Source organism: Triturus cristatus, chromosome 3_2 (assembly GCF_964204655.1).
Source record: "Triturus cristatus chromosome 3_2, aTriCri1.1, whole genome shotgun sequence".
In the NCBI taxonomy this organism is placed as follows: Eukaryota; Metazoa; Chordata; class Amphibia; order Caudata; family Salamandridae; genus Triturus; species Triturus cristatus.
Genome location: NC_140584.1, coordinates 1,002,787,652 through 1,002,808,631, shown reverse-complemented (window position 1 = coordinate 1,002,808,631; position 20,980 = coordinate 1,002,787,652). Strand labels below are relative to the sequence as shown.

The 20,980-nt window shown below is 43.8% G+C and overlaps 1 protein-coding gene across 2 annotated transcripts in view; it reads left to right on the top strand.

Moving 5' to 3' along the window:
* The window catches only part of AP2B1 (adaptor related protein complex 2 subunit beta 1), a 575,856-nt gene that overhangs the window by 212,970 nt on the left and 341,906 nt on the right, over positions 1-20,980 (top strand). For both annotated transcript variants that reach the window (XM_085649631.1, XM_085649630.1), the window contains exons 6-7: positions 14,483-14,673; positions 16,751-16,972. In XM_085649631.1, the coding sequence (XP_085505757.1) occupies positions 14,483-14,673; positions 16,751-16,972 (413 nt within the window). The remainder of the gene's footprint in view (positions 1-14,482; positions 14,674-16,750; positions 16,973-20,980) is intronic.

The following is a 20,980-nucleotide window of genomic DNA, read 5'->3' as shown; positions in this document are numbered from 1 at the left end:
TGACAGTAGGTAAGATCGCGGATCCATTCCTTAAACTTCGGCGCCCTCCCTCTGCCCCATCTACAAGTAAGTCTACGCTTGGCGAGCAGTAGCGCTAACGAGGTGTATCTACGCCTTTTGGTCGGATACACGGAACCAGGGGTTCCGTGTATCCGAGCAAGGCAGTAACCAATAAACCTAATTCATAAACCATCATTACTACAAATCCCAGAATGCACTCTCAAAAACTGCTCATGGGTATACACTGATGTTTATATATGTGTGAAGAACAGAGGGTTACCCCTAATTACTTTTCCTAAATCAGGGTAAGAAAGAACTGAATGCGAAGAAACATAGATTTAGGAAAATAGATTCAATAACAAAATCAGCGTTACTCTTGAACCCAGAATTAGTGAGAGCTTAAATACTTTTTTTACAACATTTTATTTTTTTGAATTTGTAGAAAAAAATATATAAATATTTACAATTGCATGTTTTAAATTTGCTGTTCATATAAAAATTGATCACAGTTCTTCAATTGGTTTAACATGTGTAAAATTGTTTGACACAGATAACATGGGAATTCTCCTCAATGTAAACATAAGTATATACGTTACACATGTGACAAGCAAATATTCAAGGACTGTTGGGCAAAGGGTTGAGCGTTGCTATGGCCTTAGGATGTATCCACAATCCTACGCGCGTTTCGGCATGTGCCTTCATCAGGGGGCCATACAATGTTTTCACCAGTACGAGCAGAAGATTGAACGAGGGGAACAGACTTGCGCGTCTTACTCGTGTGTCACAAAGTTTCAAGGTTCCTCGGTGTGTTTACTACTAAATTGTGTCTGAGTCCTAGTAGATGGAGTATATAGTCTCGCTAGGAAGTTTTTTCTAAGATGTATAGAAAGGGGTACGATAAACGGGTAGTTTCATAAAAGTTCAGTCTAGGTAGACTACGACCCTTGCGATTATAATTGGACGAATCCAGTACTCAGGATGTCATGTAATGAAGAAAAAGGAATTGTATACGGAGGTTTAAAAATGTGTCCGAATTGAATCTTGGAAGTCTTTGTGTGATAAGCAGAATCAGATGGAGAGAGCGTTTCTCCAGTAGTTTCAATCGACGGGCATATGTCTCAGTCGTAGAGATTTCGCAATAAATTAGAGCAAGGACCAGGTAATGTTCTCTGGTAGCGTCGGTAGATAAACTCGCGTCTAATTCTTAAAAATTTTGGAATATGTTTACTGCGCGGCCCAGAGAAACGTCATGGTGCACTCGGGTGTCTCCGGTGTGATGCCTCGCTGCTCTCGCTTTGCCGTTCAGAGAGGCACTGATGTTTAGTCAATATGTTGACCAGTACTCTTTGGTGAAACTTCCCAAGGCACCTCAACTAAAGAAAATACGCCGCCCACCCTCAGATGTTAACCACACGTGGATTATGAAATAAGACTCACTTCATTGTAATACAAACATGTTTGCTTAAAAAACGATAAACAATTTTTAACTTTCGTGATTTAAAAGTCCAACTCCCGAATCGTCAGGGTTGTTTTCCAAAACACCGATCTTAAAAAGTCTTTCAACGTCTTGCATTGACATTAACTGTTCTATCGATGATCCATGGGTGCAACATGTCGTTATTTTAGGCAAACCGAATAGAATTCCAACCAAGAGTGACGAAATGCACAGCAGTTTCTTCTGATGTTATGTTATGAAGTTTCGTAATTGTTTATACTTTTGCGTGCAGCCCAGATTTATTGTGGTTTGCCTAACAACCACTCACTAGAAAACGTGTCACATAGCTGGAGCTGCATCCCGCTCCTGTATCGGACGCACAGCTTAATCCTTTAGAAAGTCAAAGGTATCGCAAGTTTTTCATGTTCAATGATTTTTATAGAATCATTGAACATGAAAAACGTGCGATACCTTTAACTTTCTAAAGGATTAAGCTGTGCGTCCGATACAGGAGCGGGATGCAGCTCCAGCTATGTGATGCTCTTTATCTTTGACCCCTGGTTAGACAACCCGATGTACACATGATGTGGACACTGGAGACATGCTACCTGTCAAAAACAAAATAAAAATGCATTCTGACCAAATCAAAGAAAGCATCAGAGCTGACATCAGCAGGATGCTAGAGCTAGGGGTGATTGAAGTGTTAGTCCTCAAGCCTCATTCCAAGAGAGATAAAGCAGAGCTGATGTTTTGAGTGGATTACAGAGGCATCATTTTTGTCACTAAGACAGATGCAGACCGGCTCATTGACAGGTTAAGGGCAGCCAAGTTTCTCAGTACGTTTGATTTGACATCCAGTTACTGGCAGCTTGGGCTGACCCCAAGAGCATAAGAGAAGTCTGCATTCTCCACACCAGATAGGCATTAATGGTTTACTGTGATGCCCTTGGGCTTAAAAAATGCCCCTGCCACCTTTCAAAGGCTGGTGAACAAAGTCCTGACTGGGCTGGAGTCTTTTAGTGTGGCATATTTTGATGATATTGCTGTCTAAAGTTCCACCTGGCAGGATCACCTGACCCATCTTGGAAATGTGTGTGGCCCTGCAGCATTCAGGACTCACTATCAAGGCAAGCAAGAGCTAGATAGGCCAGGGCTCTGTTGTATACTTGGACCACCTGGTTGGTGGAGGCCATGTATACCCTTTACAGCCCAAGATCCAGACTATTCTGGACTGGAAAGCTCCAACAACACAGACTTAAGTCAGGGTATTCCTAGCCTTGACTGGGTACTACAGGGGGCCTGTGAAGGGGTGTGGTACCATTGTTGCACTCCTCACTTAATCGACCTCCAAGAAGTAACAAAAGAAAGTAAACTGGACAGTGAGATGTCAAAAAAAGGCTTTTGACACTCTGAAGGAAGCAATGTGCTTAGCACCCATTCTAAAAGCTCCAGATTATACAAAGCAGTTCATTGTGCAGATGGATGCCTCTGAACATGAGAAAGGGGCAGTTTTATCCCAGAACACCCATATTGGCCAGGACCAGCCTGTTGCTCTCATTAGCAGAAGTGTATTCCCCAGGGAACAGTATTGAAGTGCCATTGAGAGGGAAGCCTTTGCTGTGGGTTGGTTCCTGAAGCAACTGAGACTCTACCTGTTTGGAAATCACTTCCTTGTTCAAACTGACCACAGGCTTCTGAGATGTCGCAAACAATGCCTCGTGGTCCATCTTTCAGACATTTGAAGACACTGACATCTCAAAACTACTGTCTTCCACTAAACGTTCCAACCACTTCAATTACCCTCTCCCCTCCAAATTCCTCAAGGAAACTTCACACCTCCTGATGTCCCTATGGACCAGAATTATCAACGCCTCTCTTACGCAAGGCACCATGCCGGACTGTTTTAGAAGTGGACAAGTCATACCTATACTAAAAAAGCCAGACACGAACCTCTCTGATCCCAACAATTTTCGCCCCATTTCGAGCATACCAACCTTGGCGAAGCTCCTGGAAAAATGTGTTCATCAACAACTCTGCAATCACATTGACCAGCACCAACTTTTCGACCACTGCTAATCTGGTTTCAGACCAGGTCACAGTACTGAAACCGCCATAGTCCACATTGTTGACGATGCTTTACGCTTTCTCGATCATAATGAATCTGGTCTTTTAATACTTCTTGACCTATCATCAGCATTTGACACAGTCAAACATGAAACCCTCCTGAACCTCTTAGAACTTAGGGTGGGTCTTTCTGGTACTGTCTTAAAACGGTCCCGCTCATTCCTACAAAACAGATCTCAACGAGTCCTAATCAATCATGACTTATCCGAACAGACACCGGTCACTATCGGCGTTCCCCAAGGTTCTTCACTTTTGCCCACCCTGTTTAATCTTTACACGGAACCCCTGACTAAAATCCTTAAACACTCCAACATTTCCTACCATATGTACGCTGATGATACGCAATTGTACATGAAGATTACCTCTCCTAACGACATCAACACTCTCAATAACATCTTGAACAAAACTCAACACTGGTTAACACTTAACCACCTCATACTTAATGCCCACAAAACTGAATTCCTATTAATCTTGCCTCCCATCCCCACCTCTAACATCAAAGACTGGCTCCCACTATTCACCGCCTTGAACTGTACCCCACATATTGTTGATTCAGCAAAATCCCTAGGAATAACACTAGACAACAACCACTCCATAATGAATCACATCAGCTCCACAACCAGAGGGGCCAATTTCCATCTCTTCATCTCAAGAAAACTAAAGCCTTTCCTGCCCAATGCAGATCTCAAGATGGCGGTTCAGGCTCTTGTGATCTCCAAACTTGACTATGGGAATGCTACACTTGTTGGCCTACCAAAAATAAAACTAGCACCGTTGAGAGCTATCCTCCATGCTGCTGCACGGCTCATCACAGGCATAGAGAAAAATGATCACATCACCCTAGCCCTCCACTCTCTGAACTGGCTACCTTATGAATCTAGGATCCACCTAAAAAAAGCATGCATGACATACAAAGCCATCCACCACAACACTCCTCGCTACCTGGCTCAGAAACTGGTGCTATCCGGAAGGAATAGAGTAGTACATGCTCCCTACTGCTGAAACCCCCAAAATTGCACAAAAAGAAAACCTATAAGAGATCTTTCTCTGGAATTGACCCAAGAATTTGGAACTCTCTTCCCCCAGAGATCAGGACCATCCCTTCATTCGTTCTTTTAAAAAACTAACTAAAAATGAGACTGCTGAATAATCTCCTTCCTATCTGAGGCGACTATCCATGCCAATTTGATTTCTTTGCTAGTGTTTTCACAATGTCTCTTTGTATTATCTTTTCATGCTGTATATTCTATATTTTGCTCCTTGTATATTTAATGTTATGTAATAGGTTGTACAGCGCTCTAACACCAACATTTTGGTCATGTTTGCGCTGTATAAAACTTTATAAATAAAATAAATAAATGGCTGATGCAAATGAAAGGGGAAAATTCCAAACTTTTGAGGTAGTCCATCTTTCTACAGGGAATGGACTTTACAGCTGGACACAGACCTGGGAGTGACCATGCCAATGCAGATGGCCTTTCCAGGTTTTTCCACGTAGACGATGAAGACTCTTTTGGGAAAGGTTAATCTCATACTCTTTCATTTGGCGGGAGGAGCAGAGGGGGGGGTTTATGTATGAAAATGCCCCTTTTTGTCACGGTCACCCCCGATTTGTTGCAATTGGTACTGATGTTTTTTGACTGATGTGCACTGGGTCCCTGCTATCCAGGCCCCAGTGCCAGTGCTCTTTCTCCTGACCTGTTTAGTGCAATTACTAGATGATACACGGGACCAGTCTAAAGTATATGTACTGGGCACTGGTCATTATGGGTACAACAGCTACATGATGGCTTTACTGGAACCTATGGTGTTTGATATCAAACTCCTTGTCTTAATACAAGATTTGTTCTGACATGCACCCAGAGGGCACCTTAGAGGTGGCCCCTGAATAACCTACCACAATCCTGTGTGCTGGTTGACTAGTCTTGGCCAGCCTGCCACCACAGACATGTTTCTGACCCACTGCAGGTGAGAGCCCATACTCTGAGGCCAGAAACAATGCCTGCTCCAGAGGAAGATGTTTACACCTCCTCCAGAAAAATGTCTAGTGATTTAGCATATCAAGGCCAGGGGCTTTAAAATCCCTGCTGCTTTTGATATACAACCCTGCCTTCCTCCAGACCTGGGAGATGCCACCTCTTGCCCTGAGGCCCATTTGGCACCAGGACAGGTGGGAAATTAGCCATGCAAGTAGGCGTGTTACACCACTAGACTAGCAGACCCCTAAGGTGGACTGCCTAATGTACTCCACGAAAGAAGGATTCTACCATCATGTTTTTGGTGGAATTAGGAACTCTGGGACAGGGTTATTCCCACTCCCCAAAGGAAGTGGACATAAAAGGGGTGTGGAGACCCCAAGGGTAAGTTGCCCATTAGCCACTACCCTTCACTCCCTTTAATGCCCCTAAATTCGGTATTTAGATGACTGCCTGACACCAGAAACTAAGATTCACCTGAAGAAGCACAAAGAAGCGACGACGAACGCAATAACTGTGGACTAGCTGTGGTCCTGGCGCCAAAGCCTGCCTGTCTGCCTGCTTCTGTCTCGACAATTGCAAAGACCCGGCTGGTCCTGCAGCTGTGCATCCTCCGAAAGCCTCGGAGGGTGGCCAGAACTTCGCTAACCTGTCCGCATCTCCCTTGAAGTGAAGGAGGCACTTCCCTGCAGTCTGCAGGCACTGACTGCAACGTCTAGTTCACCATCTGCTGACCACCGGGTCCAACTCAGCAGCTGCCTAGAAGAAGGTCACTGTACACTGCACAGTGGACCTTATTTTGGTACACTATATAGAGAGCCAGTGTCCTACAGGGACCATTAGCTATGCCAGTTCAAAATACCATTCCCGTCTTGACATTGTTTCTCACAACCACAGTCTTCCTATCCTAAATGGAAATATCCAGTCGGTTCATAGCCATAACCATTGCATAGTGAGCAGTTTCCTTGTTCTGTTCAGTTCAGTTCAAAAATGCTTTATTCGGCTTGTATATACAACCATATAGCAGACATAAAATATAAAACATACAGCCATCATACAATGAAACTATTAAAAATCAGAATATATAGACCAATTGCATGGGTATGTACAGGGCATATTAACTACAATATAGTCCCCATAAAAGAGCAGATTCACAATAAGATATTCGATATAAATACAGATGAAGAGGGTTCTGATAACTCAATGAATTTTACATATCCTAGTTGCTAAAGTGCCAAGTAATGTGCAAAATATGCAGTATAAAGTGCGATTCCCATATCGGGACATATACAGAGCATTGCAAGAGAAACCTCTACGATGCACAATAAAGTGACAAGTGCAACATGCTAAGATCCTAAAAAATTAGATAACGATGGATTTTCTAGCGCTCATGCATTTTAGGATATAAGTAGCTACATAAAAACATATATCTGCGCTTTCCAGGTTAAACATTAACTGCATTGCATTCCTGGTAGACCGTACATTGTATTTTAAAAAGATAGGCTTTAAAAAATATCTTCTTAAAAACGTATAAAATTTACAAAACAACATAAAATGACAACAACTCTGTTTGGATAAGTCATCACAGGGGCATCGGGTATTACTATGCTGCCTAATGATGGGGAAGGACACAAGATGGTGTACTATACCAAGCCTTAGGCGAGTAAGAACGAAACGGTGAGATCTTCTTGTGACTTCTGTTAAATATGGCTGGAAACCTTCACCCATGTTATTTTCACAATAAAACACAGTGGTACATTGTTTGGCGCAGACAAGATCTCTAGATTGTCTTATATGGCATAAAAAGGACACCTTAAGATCTAATTTGGATATGCTGGCAGCTTCCTCCGGCATTAAAAAAGGATCCAAATTAAAGAGGAGCTTATACCAGTAGTGAATATGTCTGAGCCAGGGTATATGCAAACAATGGTCCAGCCTTAGACAATCTCTGATTACTTTTTGGGTAAAAATGGTTTCGGTTTTAGACCAGATGGACCGCCATAAAGCCAAGGGACGAAGAGCTACAAGATCTTTGATGTAATCTAGACCCACCTCTCTATGGATTAGCTCTGTAGAGGCTGATGCGGGGGCACTCAAAAGACGCCTCAGGAATGAGTTTTCGTCGAGTTGGATACGACTACCACAGTGGGTATTGTGACCTCACACACCAGCCCCATACAAAGCGGATGATAAACATCTGGCTTTATAAACCGAAATCATGTCCCTTATTCTACTATTCCCAAGCTTAGAGGCAAATCTAAATACACCATTAGTATTCTTTACCATTTTGAGACGGACATTTTCACATTCGTTATCCCATCTCCCATCACCAGAAAATGTGACACCAAGATAACAAAAGTTATTAACAGATTGAATTTTTGCCTCATCCAGGAAGAAAGTCCTTTTGGCCCCTTTCTTCTTCCCACAAGTCATAACATATGTTTTTTCTTTGTTGATTAGTAGTTTCCTGCTGTCAATAAACCTTAGGAAACTACCAATTAAGCGTTGGAGGCCGATTTGGGTACGTGACAGGAGGACGGCATCGTCCGCATATAGCAGTATTGGAATGGGATCGCCGTCCACTTGGGGGGCATCCGCAGGAACCTGTCTAAGGGTTGTGTCAATTTGATTAACAAATAAAGAAAAAAGCAAAGGAGCCAGGACACAACCCTGCCTGATGCCTCTAGTCACTCTAAAAAAAGGAGTACATTCCCCATCGGGCCCAAAACGCACTTTACAAGAAAGCCTTTCATATAACCTGGCCAAAAAATTTACAATATCTTTTGGAGCACCCATCTCCAAGAGTATGGGCCATAAAATAGAATGTTCGACCAGATCAAAAGCGCTGCTAAGATCAGCGAAACATAAAAACAAGTTCCCTTTTTTGACCGTAACATATTTGTTTATGATGAGGTCGAGGTTCAAGCACTGCTCCATGGTACCTATTCCCCTCCTGAACCCATACTGGACTGGCGATAAAATAGTATTTTCCTCTGCCCATATCTCCAGTCTATTAAGAAGGATTCTGCTCAGAATTTTAATTGATGAGTCCAGGAGGGAGATAGGACGATAGTTCCGTGCCTCGGACCTGGAACCCTTCTTAAATAAGGGGACGATAATGGATTGTCCCCAGGTCAAAGGAAGGTTGCCTTCTATAGCAGCATTAAAAATGCGGGTTAAAATTGGTGCCCATAAATTCACATCCTGTTTGTACAAGTCCACAGGGACACCATCCGGGCCCGGGGCTTTACCCCCTCTACTTTTTGACAGCCCCAAATAGACCTCATCCAATCTGATGGATAAAGGTGACGATAGCCATTCAGAGTTGCGATTTGCTAAAAAATCTAAAACCAACCTATCTGGGTTAAAAATATTAGTGAAATGGTCAATCCAGGCGTTGCAGTTTACATGTGACGTTAATTCAGGAATGATATCATTCTTGAGGAAAGGGCAGTTAATTGTCTCCCAAAATAATCCATTGTTATTTGTGTTAGCTGCTAAATTGAGTTTATGCCATAACTCCTCCTGTATTTCTTTTTTCCGGGCATCCAAAGAGTTCTTGTAGTTATGACGTTCAACTTTGACAAGAGTGTTATCCCTAGGTTTGGTGGCCAGAGCAGTTTTTTTAATTTCGACAGGGCCTGTATACAATTCTTGTCAAACTAGCCAACTGTCCTGGTTTTCGGTGGCCTGCTCCTGCCTGTCAATAAGCCTTCAATAACGGTATTAATTTTATAAAATTTGGAGAGCAGTATGGCAGGTACTATCTCGTTGCTTAGGCAATAGTCAAATTCTGTTAAACATTTAGTTATAACTTCTCCCAGAAGTTTAACAGAATTAACATTGGCCCACTTAATTCTTACCCCATTTGGTCTCACTGCAGCTATATCTCTGACAATACTAATGGGGTCTGAATGTACGTTTCCCCACGTCAATAGATACTGTTATGATCGCTTACTGCTTGCTCTATTATCCATAGATCGGTGTACGCAGTATTGCAGGAGACCAGAATGTGGTCAATGTTAGAATAAGTACCCCTACCTTTGAAATTTGGGCATTTAATATTGCCCTTTTTCAGGGAACAATCAAGTAGTTCTAGGTCCAATTTGGCTATCAAATTATTGAGTGCGATTCCATAATCGTCACGGGGGAAGTGGATATGTAAAAGACTAGCATTATCGTCTCTTTCCCCCAAAAAGCCACATGTCCTTTGATTTGCATATGGACAAGCCTGTATATTAAAGTCTCCGACCCATAGAAGAATCGGTTGGTTCCTAGAACAGGCCAGCAACTTATCAATCTCTCTCCCTATTTCGTACACAATGGGACCCCTACGTGCGTCAAAGGTATTATTGTAATAGTTAATAATAATTAAATCCTTACCAGTGGCGTGCTCCAAACGTAATAACTGAGCATAAGGGGCCACCTCGTAGTAAGTACTAGGCTTAAACTTAGTTAACTTAGTTGATATTAAAGTTAGGAGGCCACCTTTCGCCCTTTCAACTGCCGAGTTCACTGCCAATACCCAATGTGAAGTATAACCTTCCACATATATAGGTTCTTTATATCAGGTTTCTTGGAGACATATAATGTCAAACCCTTGTGCAATAAAGTTGTTCCAAAAAGGGGTATTTAACTTTACACTAAGGCCAGCTATATTCCAGGTCATGATATTAAGTCCTGCCACTGGTAATATAGCATTATTTGGTGTTGTTAGGCTAATTGTTAGTTTAGCAACACCTTCCTCAGAGATGTTTTGTTCTTCAACTAATGTCCTCGAGGGCACTACAGTTGACATCACCATATTGGATTTACTAGATGGAACACTCGGTTTAACCCCGATAAATCTTTCCGCTTAGTGGTATGGCTGTTTTGGGCATCTATTGCCCTCGAAGAGGTGGGTGTATTATCGGGTATACTGCAACCAAGGGAGAGCAGAGAATTACTTAATGTCACTCCTCTGCCCCTCAGTCAATCAACAGACTCTAGACTACTAAACCGATTTTGCAAAAGAATAGGGTCTAGGGGAAAGGGGGATCTAAGCCAACGCCCTTGAGGTAGGCCCCTCCCATTCCTATGCACAATTTTCCATCCATCCGATTTTGTGGCAAAATGGCCAGGAGGATAGAAATAAGTCAAAGGAAGGGCATTAATAGATACACCTATTTTGGAATCATTCCAATTACAAATATAATCAACTATATTTGGGTCGTCAAAGTTGATTAAAATACAATCCCCCCTTATGTTTTTCGCCAAATGGCCTACCCATGGCACCCTCCTAACCATGAGTATCTTACAGGCTTTGTGCGATGGGAGTGGTCTGTTTTTATTGAGCCAGTGCACAACCCTGTTTCTCAAAGATATGGGGGATTCGACCTCGTGTTTGCCCAATACGGGGACCCCTGTTAGGATAACAACAAATGGGGCATCTTCAGGAGGTACATTTGGAATATTTTCTCCCCTAGGTGTCTCGGATCCAAAAGGCCTAGTATCATGTTTATGTTGAGGTTTATCAGATTGGGCAGATTGCTCGCAGTCAGGCACAACTGTAGACTTATTAATTACGGTTAGGTCCTGATGGATTGGGGGCAGTATTGGGGAGTTTTGGGAAACAGCCAATGCGGTTTCTGCTCTAATGCTGTACAGCCGTTTGGAAACACCAGATTGGTCAATGTTACTTCTATAATCAGTATGACCCCGGAGCCCTTGTTCGATGTTAGATAAATGATGTTCAATCTTATATATTCTGTCCTCTATGGGATGGAGGAGGGATCTGATCACGTCATAAATGTTAGACAGATCGGGGGACATTCCCTCGTCCCTAACTATGGCATTTGTCCCCCCGCTTGCATTCTGACGTACCGTTCTAGCAGGTGATGGAAGAGCTGAAGGTACATCTTTATTTACAGGTGCAGTCGTGGGGGGCTGCTCCACATGGGCATTAAACATTCTGGGGTTTCTCTGATGGTTCACTGGCTTTGTTTTTTAACTGCCTTTCTTGACCTTCCCCCCATTTGTGGGGATGCGCCCTGGTTTGTTTTTAGGGATAGCCCCAGGATGCCTGTCGCGCAGTTGTCTAGTGCATGGCTCTGAGATCATGTTGTGTGTAGATGGTAATGGGCAAGGTAATGGGCAAGGTGAGCTCAATAATGAATCAGAGACCATGGACTGTTCACCCATTGATACAGCGACTATTCCACTCGGTAACAAGTCCGAAGTCGAAATGTCAATGTCAGGGCATGGTGTGTCAAGACTTTTAGTAGTTTGTTGGGCAGGGGTACAAACATTGGCAATGTGGCCCAACGAATACCTCCTGGCCGCTGCGAGGTCCTGCGATACGCGGCGTTCCAGCAGCGTAATTTCCTGGTCGATGACGCAGTTGACCTTAGTGATAAATTGGTCCATAGTTCCATTAAATTTGGCGTTAGACGCTTTCCCTTTCATATCTTTAGATGGCATGGTGATGGCAAACGGTCACGATAGCAAACTATGGCGCTATGGACTTCACAGGTCAATCCAGAGTATACAGGGAGTATAAGGACAATAAACCGTTTAGCTACCACACTATATCCTTGTCACAACACTCTCCGACATACAGGACATTATTAACAGTATGAACAATACATGAGGCATAAGCTAGGAATACGACCTTAGGGGGGTTGCCCAGTCCAGTCTGCTCCTGTCAGTGACGGGCAAGGACGGGCCCGCCCTTGGCCCGGGCTTCACCCGGGCGAGCGCGCGCGCGTCCCGCGCAGCGGGAGGCGCTCTTCGCGTTTATGGGCTTTGGCGCCCGTTGATGACGCTCTCCGTGCGCCTCGTGGTCGCGGTCGCCCCTGGGTAGTGTAGTCTGTTGGCAGGCAAGCCGTTCCCCTCACGGCGCTAGCAAAATACGGAACTTCAAAGGCCCACAGCGGGAGTAGGAATCACCAGCCGTTCCCCTCACGGCGTGACCAGTATTGAACTCAGGTAGGTGCGTCCCGCGCAGCGGGAGGCGCTCTTCGCGTTTATGGGCTTTGGCGCCCGTTGATGACGCTCTCCGTGCGCCTCGTGGTCGCGGTCGCCCCTGGGTAGTGTAGTCTGTTGGCAGGCAAGCCGTTCCCCTCACGGCGCTAGCAAAATACGGAACTTCAAAGGCCCACAGCGTGTCAAGAATTCCTGTCATGCGAGGGGAGGAAAACGGTAACCAGCGTAAACGGACTACATCTCCCAGGATGCTTAGCGGTTGAGAGGTTATGTAAACAGGAGAGCTGTTACATAACTCAAGGAAAACACGCCCTTATGTAAACAGGAGAGCTGTTACATAACTCAAGGGAAAACACGCCCTTATGTAAACAGGAGAGCTGTTACATAACTCAAGGGAAAACACGCCCTTATGTAAACAGGAGAGCTGTTACATAACTCAAGGAAAACACGCCCTATAAAGGGAGGAACCGGGAGGTACAAGGCTGTCGGATATTGTGTTTACACCGACGTACCTGCTTCGTGAAGAGCAGTGTTCCGGAGTGGTGCTCCAGTAAGGCAAGAACGGAGGTAGGTCGAGTCGTTACTCCCTGGGCCGTGTCTTGCCCCATCGTCACCTGTGAAGGACCCGGAAGCTCTACCGGTCAACCATTGAGCTTCGCTTTTTGACTCGGCTGAGTCAAAGCGCAGTGGCGCTTTTGCTGGTTGGAGTCGTAACTCCCAGCCCGACCAGAGATACAGGGACTGCCAGCTGTAACGCACACCAGGAGGTGTTTGCCGCGTTACAGACTCGTAAGTCCACAGGATCGATCGAGCGGCTGCTCTCGGTTCAGTCTTCTTTGCTTGTGATTGGGGTATCGGTGACGCATCACCAGGAGGTGACTCCGCGTCCCGGTGCAGTCTGAGGAAGAGGTTGAGCGGCTGCTCCCTTCAGGTAGAGACCCCGGCTGGGTGTTTCCCTGACTCCTCGATTCTCCCCAACACTCGTCGTGCCCCTCACAGCCTACCGATTGGCATTGTCGGCCATTTCATTTCTGCCCTCTGTTGGCATACGCCGGGATCGGCGTATATGCAGAGGACGGTTAGGACCATCCGTGCTGTGGGCTGGTAACGTACTTAGCCTGGTGGATTCCAGTGACTATAACTTTTGTTTATTCGTTGTATTGTTTTGCCTTCATTAAAATAACTAACCCTTCACAAGTGGTTGCGTCCTCATTATCGTGTCTGTTAAACGATCCTGGGACGTTCAGGGCGTTACACAGCGGGAGTAGGAATCACCAGCTGTTCCCCTCACGGTGTGACCAGTATTGAACTCAGGTAGGTGCGTCCCCTAATATTTACCTTTTTCTGATTTAGATCTTATTTATGCTTATTTCTGACTTATGAGCAAGATAACTTTGATTTAATCATTCCTAATGTTTGCTTAGCTCTGAAGTCAACAATTCACCTGATTGCCTGTTCACTGAGAGAAACCAGTTTGACCGATTCAAATGCTTTTGATGATCTGCCTTTAACAGGCACTTCTGTTCCAGTGAAGGTGTATTTTTTAACCATAAACTGCTTGTTGCTTCTCCCATTCAACAAGAGATGTTTTTCCCCAGGAATGTTGCTCACAGACGCGTCGGAGAAATTAAGTGCTTACAAATGTAGGTTTGTGGGAGATCTGGTGGACACTTGAATATCTAGGGCCTCTGTAATTCTCTGCTCACAAGAGTACACTTACAAAGTTGGCTTTGTTTTTATTTCACTTGTTATATTCGGAAAACATGATCTTATAGAAGGTGTGAAATATTCAGAAAACATGATTGTTTGACACTCTTCTTCTGCATGAATCAACAAAGTTAGCAAATGCTCACTCAGTAAATTCCTCCGCCACCTCCCCATACCCAAACACAATTTAATATCCTGGAAGTTCAGTATTGCTAATAGTTGCATAGTAGACTAGTAATAATGGTATTAATGGAAACCTTTTTTCTGTTCTACTTAGGTTGTGGCAAATGCTGTAGCAGCCCTTTCAGAGATCAGTGAGTCCCATCCCAACAGTAACTTACTGGATTTGAACCCCCAAAACATCAACAAGCTGCTGACAGCCCTGAATGAGTGCACAGAGTGGGGCCAGATATTCATCCTGGACTGCCTATCTAACTACAGCCCCAAGGATGAGCGTGAGGCTCAAAGGTAAACTACATTGCACCTGGAGGTTGGTAGTCACATTTACACTTTGAGGGTCTAGAGAAAGAATTAAATAACACCTTCGAAAGTAGTGAAAAGCAGATCTTAGGATCCGCAAGACTGTCTTAATGGCCCATTATGAACCCCTGGATGAGTAACACCCAAGAATAGCACTCATTGCATGCCAAAGGATAGGAGTAATTGAGGGAGGATGAGGAGGGACATAAACCCATAGTCAGTGTGGTGAAGGAGATGCATGGAGGCAAACCATACTAAATGTAATAGATCTGATCATTTCTTGTTATAGGTCTAGTTACGGATTAGAGAGAGGTAAGGTTTTTGTAAACCTTTGTGCAGGGCCAGAGATTAAGATGGAAATTCCATCTAAAGCCTTTTAATGAGAGAAGCCCAAATGTTTAAGGTTCTTCCTGTAGAAGACTGAGCGTAAAACCCTAGTATGTATGTTTATTTGTACAGCACATACTTAGCTGTAAACCAACAGACCACTGCACAGAATAGTGAAATTCTTGCACTAAGGATTTATCAGGGTCTGTGAAGCAGCAGAAATGTTTCTGTATATAAGATATTTCCTGAAGAGAGATCTTCCATTCCAGTCTTATTTGGAGTAGAAAAGGAGGTTTGATGAATCTAAATCTGGATTGAAATTCAGACTGTAGCAGTTTAAGAGAAGGGTTGTTGTCTATTTTTCTTTTTCTCACACTTCTTAGTCTAAAACCTGACATATTGCTGCTGTGGGTATTATGTAGACCTCTCGAAACCTTGAACTTGCTTGCCAGTTATTGCAAAATGTTTGCAGCCTTAAATGGGATACAGCAGACCATGAAATAAGGCAGTCAGACATAGGAAGCCATTTGAAGGTCCGTGAGCATAGGGACGATCCTTTATATTTTCTTACTTCCTTGATGAATTATGCCACAGTTTGGTGTGCAGACTTAGTGGTAGGCTGGTCCAGAGTCTGTGATGCATCCCAGAAGACCATTGCTTTTATTCAAGTATAAAAGCACTAGTGCTTCATGGTTGTTCTGAAGTTGATTTCCTGATGAGAATACCTTGATTTTGTAGAGCAGGGATTACTGCTTCCTAGTGATCAATTTTTATTTTGAGATGTGGTTTTGAAGTTGTGGTAAATTATGTAATCAACCCCTGAGTTAATGAGCATTGTATGTGGTGGAATGGGCTAGGCAGAATTGGCACCCATGAAGATAGGGAGCAGGACCACTCTGCAGTGAGTAAATTAATGTTTGTCAGCTACTCTATATGTTGTTGGTTGTAATAAGGGCGAGTTCAGAGTTAAGTTTATTGTAAATGTTGGTGACTGTTAATAGTCGGCTAATGGGTTTAAGCATTGGTGATGTAGTTAGTGAAGAGTGATATTGAATCCGTCGTATGTAAATGGAGTTATTGGATAGGTATTAACATGTGCACAGCATTTCTGTTTGAGTATGAATTTTGTTATTCGATTAATGTGTAAATATAAGTGTCATTGGAAACACCTATGTTAAAGGATATGGATAAGCAGTAAAGTAATGAGTTGGAGTCCTTTTGTTGTCATTGAGAACAACTTTGCTTTTGTTTGTTAATTATGTGAATGGAATTGAGTGAATGAATGGGAGAGTGTAACTGATGGCTGTGCTTTTAAAGAGATTCTGTAATGATGACGCGATTTACAGATGATTTTGTCAACTGAAAATTGAATATTCGGTCACACTCTTTCACTCCTGCTGTCTCACTGTGTACATGATAGCTTTAAGCAGGCCAGGTTGTACAACCAATTAGTAGGGTAAGTTGGTGGGTGATTCGCTTCTTGTTAATTGTGGAAGCGCAGTATTGAATTTGTGGAGCAAGGAGGATGCTTATGTGTGTCCTGATGGGTATCACAGAATGTATCAATAGAAGTATTTTAAATATAGGTCTGCATGTATGTGTTGGATGGGTTTGTGTTGGGTGTATTGGGGTTGCTATCATGCTAATATTCGTTTAGGAAATATTGTGTGGTAGGTTTGTTGTCATTATGTATGTTTACTCTTTTGTCATATTTCCAATCTACTGTTCTTATCCTTAGCATTTGTGAGCGAGTGACCCCTCGCCTTTCTCATGCTAACTCTGCTGTGGTCCTCTCGGCGGTAAAGGTGCTCATGAAGTTCCTCGAGCTGCTCCCCAAAGATGCAGATTATTACATCATGCTGTTGAAGAAATTGGCTCCTCCTCTGGTCACTCTTCTCTCTGGTGAGCCTGAGGTGCAGTACGTCGCCTTAAGAAACATCAACTTGATTGTCCAGAAAAGGTAACAGCAGCTGTATGATTGTGGATTGAGGAGACAATGCATTCAAGTTATCTGAAGAGGAATAAAATAGATGAATTTGAGCACTTAGAAACGACTGTTGTAATTATGTTGCTTTATAACAAGACCTTCATTAATATTCTGAAATACTAAACTTTCACTGCCTTTGTGCATGATCCTGGACAACCTTTTATAAAGACAATTATCTCTTTCCTTAAAGGTGTACTGAATGCCCATCTAAAAACAACCTTCTCTTTGCTTTCTTTTTTAGTCAATTAGAATTGCATTAAAGTTAAAAAAGGAACTGGCCTCTTTAGCTCTTCTGTAATTGTAGTGTCTAAAAATGGCAAATAAATAGGATCAATAGAAGCTTTATAGGAAAAGATCTTAATAATTGTTTTTGCATTGCAGTAGTGATTATCCCCCAGTTGTTGCTAAGTTGGAGAGAGGATCTTAATCACCATGCTGTATCATTTTTCTGCTTTAATATGGAAGTAGGAATTGAATAAGATATCTATGGTGAGGAAATGGAACTTAAAGTAGTTACTCATTTTTCTCTGTCATGGGATCCTCATATAAATAAAATAGTTTAGCAAGCGTGTTCCTCCGACAGAGGGTAAAACGCCTATAATATAAGAAAATGCACATGCCTTTTCTGTGACTTCACACTCTACAGGGCAGCAGTAATAAATATTTGTACTGCTGTTCATGTGACAGCTGCACCAATATTATAAATGTATACATTCGTAGGAGCAGCAGTCGCTGCTTGATTGTAGTTCAGTGGGCTCTTGACTTCCTTCTAACCACCAAGAACTAGCAAATGATTGACCTAAGAACCTGCACATGATTGACCAATAGATAATGAAAACTCGTTGATCTTGTCTGCATGCTAATGCTACCATAAATAAGCCTGTCTCCTACAGTAAATAATTGACAAATAGATAGCTTACAGTGTATAGTGAGAAATCATTGATTTTTGACTGCATTCTAATGTGACCGTGTAGGAAAGTGCCTCTTATTTGGATGGTTACCCATCACTTTTTAGGTCTCACTGACCTGCGTCGCAGCGCGCATGCGCTGCTCGCTCTGAGGCTTTTTGTAATCAAGCAGATTTCGGAAGTGGAGTTGAAGCCCCGCCCATCATTTTCATTGGGTGGCGTCATCCTTTATGCCAAACGCTGGCCTCCGATTGAAAATGAGGCTTTTTTGTTACTGCCCTGTTTCCTTTTGGGACGGCCCATCCGGACTGGATTGTTTGCTTGCAGTGTTACACGGTCCTCAGTATGTAGGCGGTCAGCACTATTTTGTTTCAGCCGCACACTACTTAGCTGGCCGGAGGTGCTCAATAATTAGCAAAGTTACAGTTTTTATTAAATATTGCGGCAGTCTTATTTACAGACCCCCAGGCGCTGCGTACTCCTGTTGCCATCTCTCTCGGGTGCCTCCGGTGCCGTCCAACGTGTCGCCATTACTTTATGTGAAAATGACCAGCGGGGAGATTCCGCATTGGCAAAGCCGGGGTGAGAGGCTGGCGGTGGAAAAACAGAAACCTCATCGGGAAACCCAGCGGGGCCGAGCGTGTCCTTTATGTTTGTTTATTTTTTCCTTAGTACATAATTTGTGTACAGGAATGCTGAAGCCTCCAGAACTGACTCCGAGTAGTTTGTCTGCAAAATCTTTTGCCCGTCTATTCGTTTTTACTGCAATCACATGACTCTTTTTTTGCAGGCATTAACCCGCTACTCACCACCAGACCACAAATTAGGCTATGGCACAATCAAAGCAAAGGTTCAGTAGTAAAGCGAGTCTGCTCATGGCTATTTAGAGACTAATCATATTGTTGTGGGAGCATAGAAGTGCCGCATTTGCTATGCACGAGTGCTCTTTTTGTCTGTTGACATATTGTATGAGAACGATAGGTCACTGTCGCAACATATAGTTCTCAGTGTGTTGTGATGCTAATTTTTTCTGTTCTTTTAGGATTGCCATGCATCATATTTATGATGATTACTTTGTGTGCATAATAATGTGCAGTGTGCAATTGAATTAATCAATTTGTTGTTTAGCTTTGACCTCCCAGATCAATGGGACCATGGCATATTTTAAATGGCAAACGGACTTAGCACATAAGGGGTGCTGTTTACAAATGCAAAAATGCCATTACAAATGTCGTGGGTCAAGACGAATGAATGCACATGTAGGAGGGAGCGTCCGCGTAAAAAGTGGCTCAGGGGGACTTTCTCAAGTTACAAAAAGAGAAGTTGTGGCGCCCAGTGCCGTGCGATTTCCGCATGGCCGACTGCAGCGGGGATTTCTCTGCCAGTCTCTCGGCAGCAACCATACTTTTCTTTTGTTGGTTTCATCACCCGACCCTGGCTTACAGGCATTACGTTTCAAGACCAAACCTGGTGCATAAACTGTTTACTCGTCACTGGAATTAAAGGTGTCCTGCCCGGCCCTTCTTAACTGAACCCATAATTGCTTCAGGGAAAGGCTTTATACTTGCTCCAAGACCTTTGTCAGTGGCTCAGGTTACATCTGCATCACCAGACAATCATTTATTCTTTTTAGGTGGAGACCCTACAACTGTATCGGACTCCTTTCAGTCTCCCACCCATACTTTCACTTTCCAAGCACCCCGGGACAATGGTGGCCACTTCATTGCAATGCTATAGTCCTCGCACCTACGAGAGTTCCAGCCATTAGCATTCTAAATGACAATGCCTTTCATCTATGTGTTAATTTTCACAACAGTTTAATCAAAGGCATTGTCATTTCCAATGCCAATAGCATAAACTCTTGCAAAAATGACCTATTGCATTCCAAATGCTTGTTGTCTAATGCACTTTGACTGAGTGTGCCCTGGGTCCTTGCAATTCAGGTTCTCAGGGCCTGTGTTCTTTCCCAAAACTTTACTTTTGTTTTCACAATTGGCACACCGCTGGCACACATATAAGTCCCTTGTAAAAGGTACCAGTGGCACCAAGGGCCTTGTGACCAGAGAGGGTCTCTAAGGGCTTCAGCACGTACTGTGCCACCCTCAGAGGCCCCTCACCAACCACACACACACACTACCATTGCAGATTGTGTGTTTTGGTGCAGACAAAAGGTTAGAGTTGACATGGCACATATCCCTGTGTGCCATGTCCACCAACAACTGCCTGTGGCAGAAGTAAGTCACCCATCTACCAGGCTTCACCACCTTAAGGGAGGGTGCACTATACCACAGGTGAGGGCACAGCTGCATGAGCAGTGTGCCCCTATAGTGTCTGTACCAGTCACAGACTTTTTAAGTGCAGTGGAGCAATGTAGAGTACATGGGCTGGGAATTGTCATTACGAACTCAACCGCTCCATTATGGCTTCACTAAATGCTAAGGAGTTTGGTATCAAACTCCTCCGCATAATTAACCCACACGGATGCCAGTGGTGGATTTATTACAAATTGCACTCAGAGAGCATCTTAGAGATGCCCCCTGAAAACCGACCAACTCCCTTGTGTCTAGCTGACTGTTCTGCACCAGCCTGCCAAACGCAGACATGTTTCTGACCCCCTGAGGTGGGGTCCTTGTGCTCTCGTGGGTCAGAGACAAAGCTGCTTGGGGTGGAGGTGCCTCACACCTACACTCAAGCAGGAACAGCATTCGGGGCAGTGAGCCTCAAAGGCTTCCTGTGGTTTGATATGCAAGCCAGTGCCTCTCCAGATAGTGGAGGTGCCTCCCCCCCGCCCCAATGACCAGGCCCCACTTTTGGCAGCAAGGTTGGTGGGACAATTAGTAGTCAGGAGAGGTGTGTTCCCTCTCTGCCAGGACACCCCTAAGGTGCCCTGGACCGAGGTGACCTCCCTCCTTCGGAAATCCTCTATATTGAATGGAAGTATTCGACCTATTCAGGTTAGGGGGATTCTCTGTCCCCAAAGGGAGGGGACATTCTAAGGGTGTAGTCACCCTAAAGGCAAATAGCCCATTGGTTACCATCTGCCAGTCCCTGTAATGCCCCTAAATTCAGTATT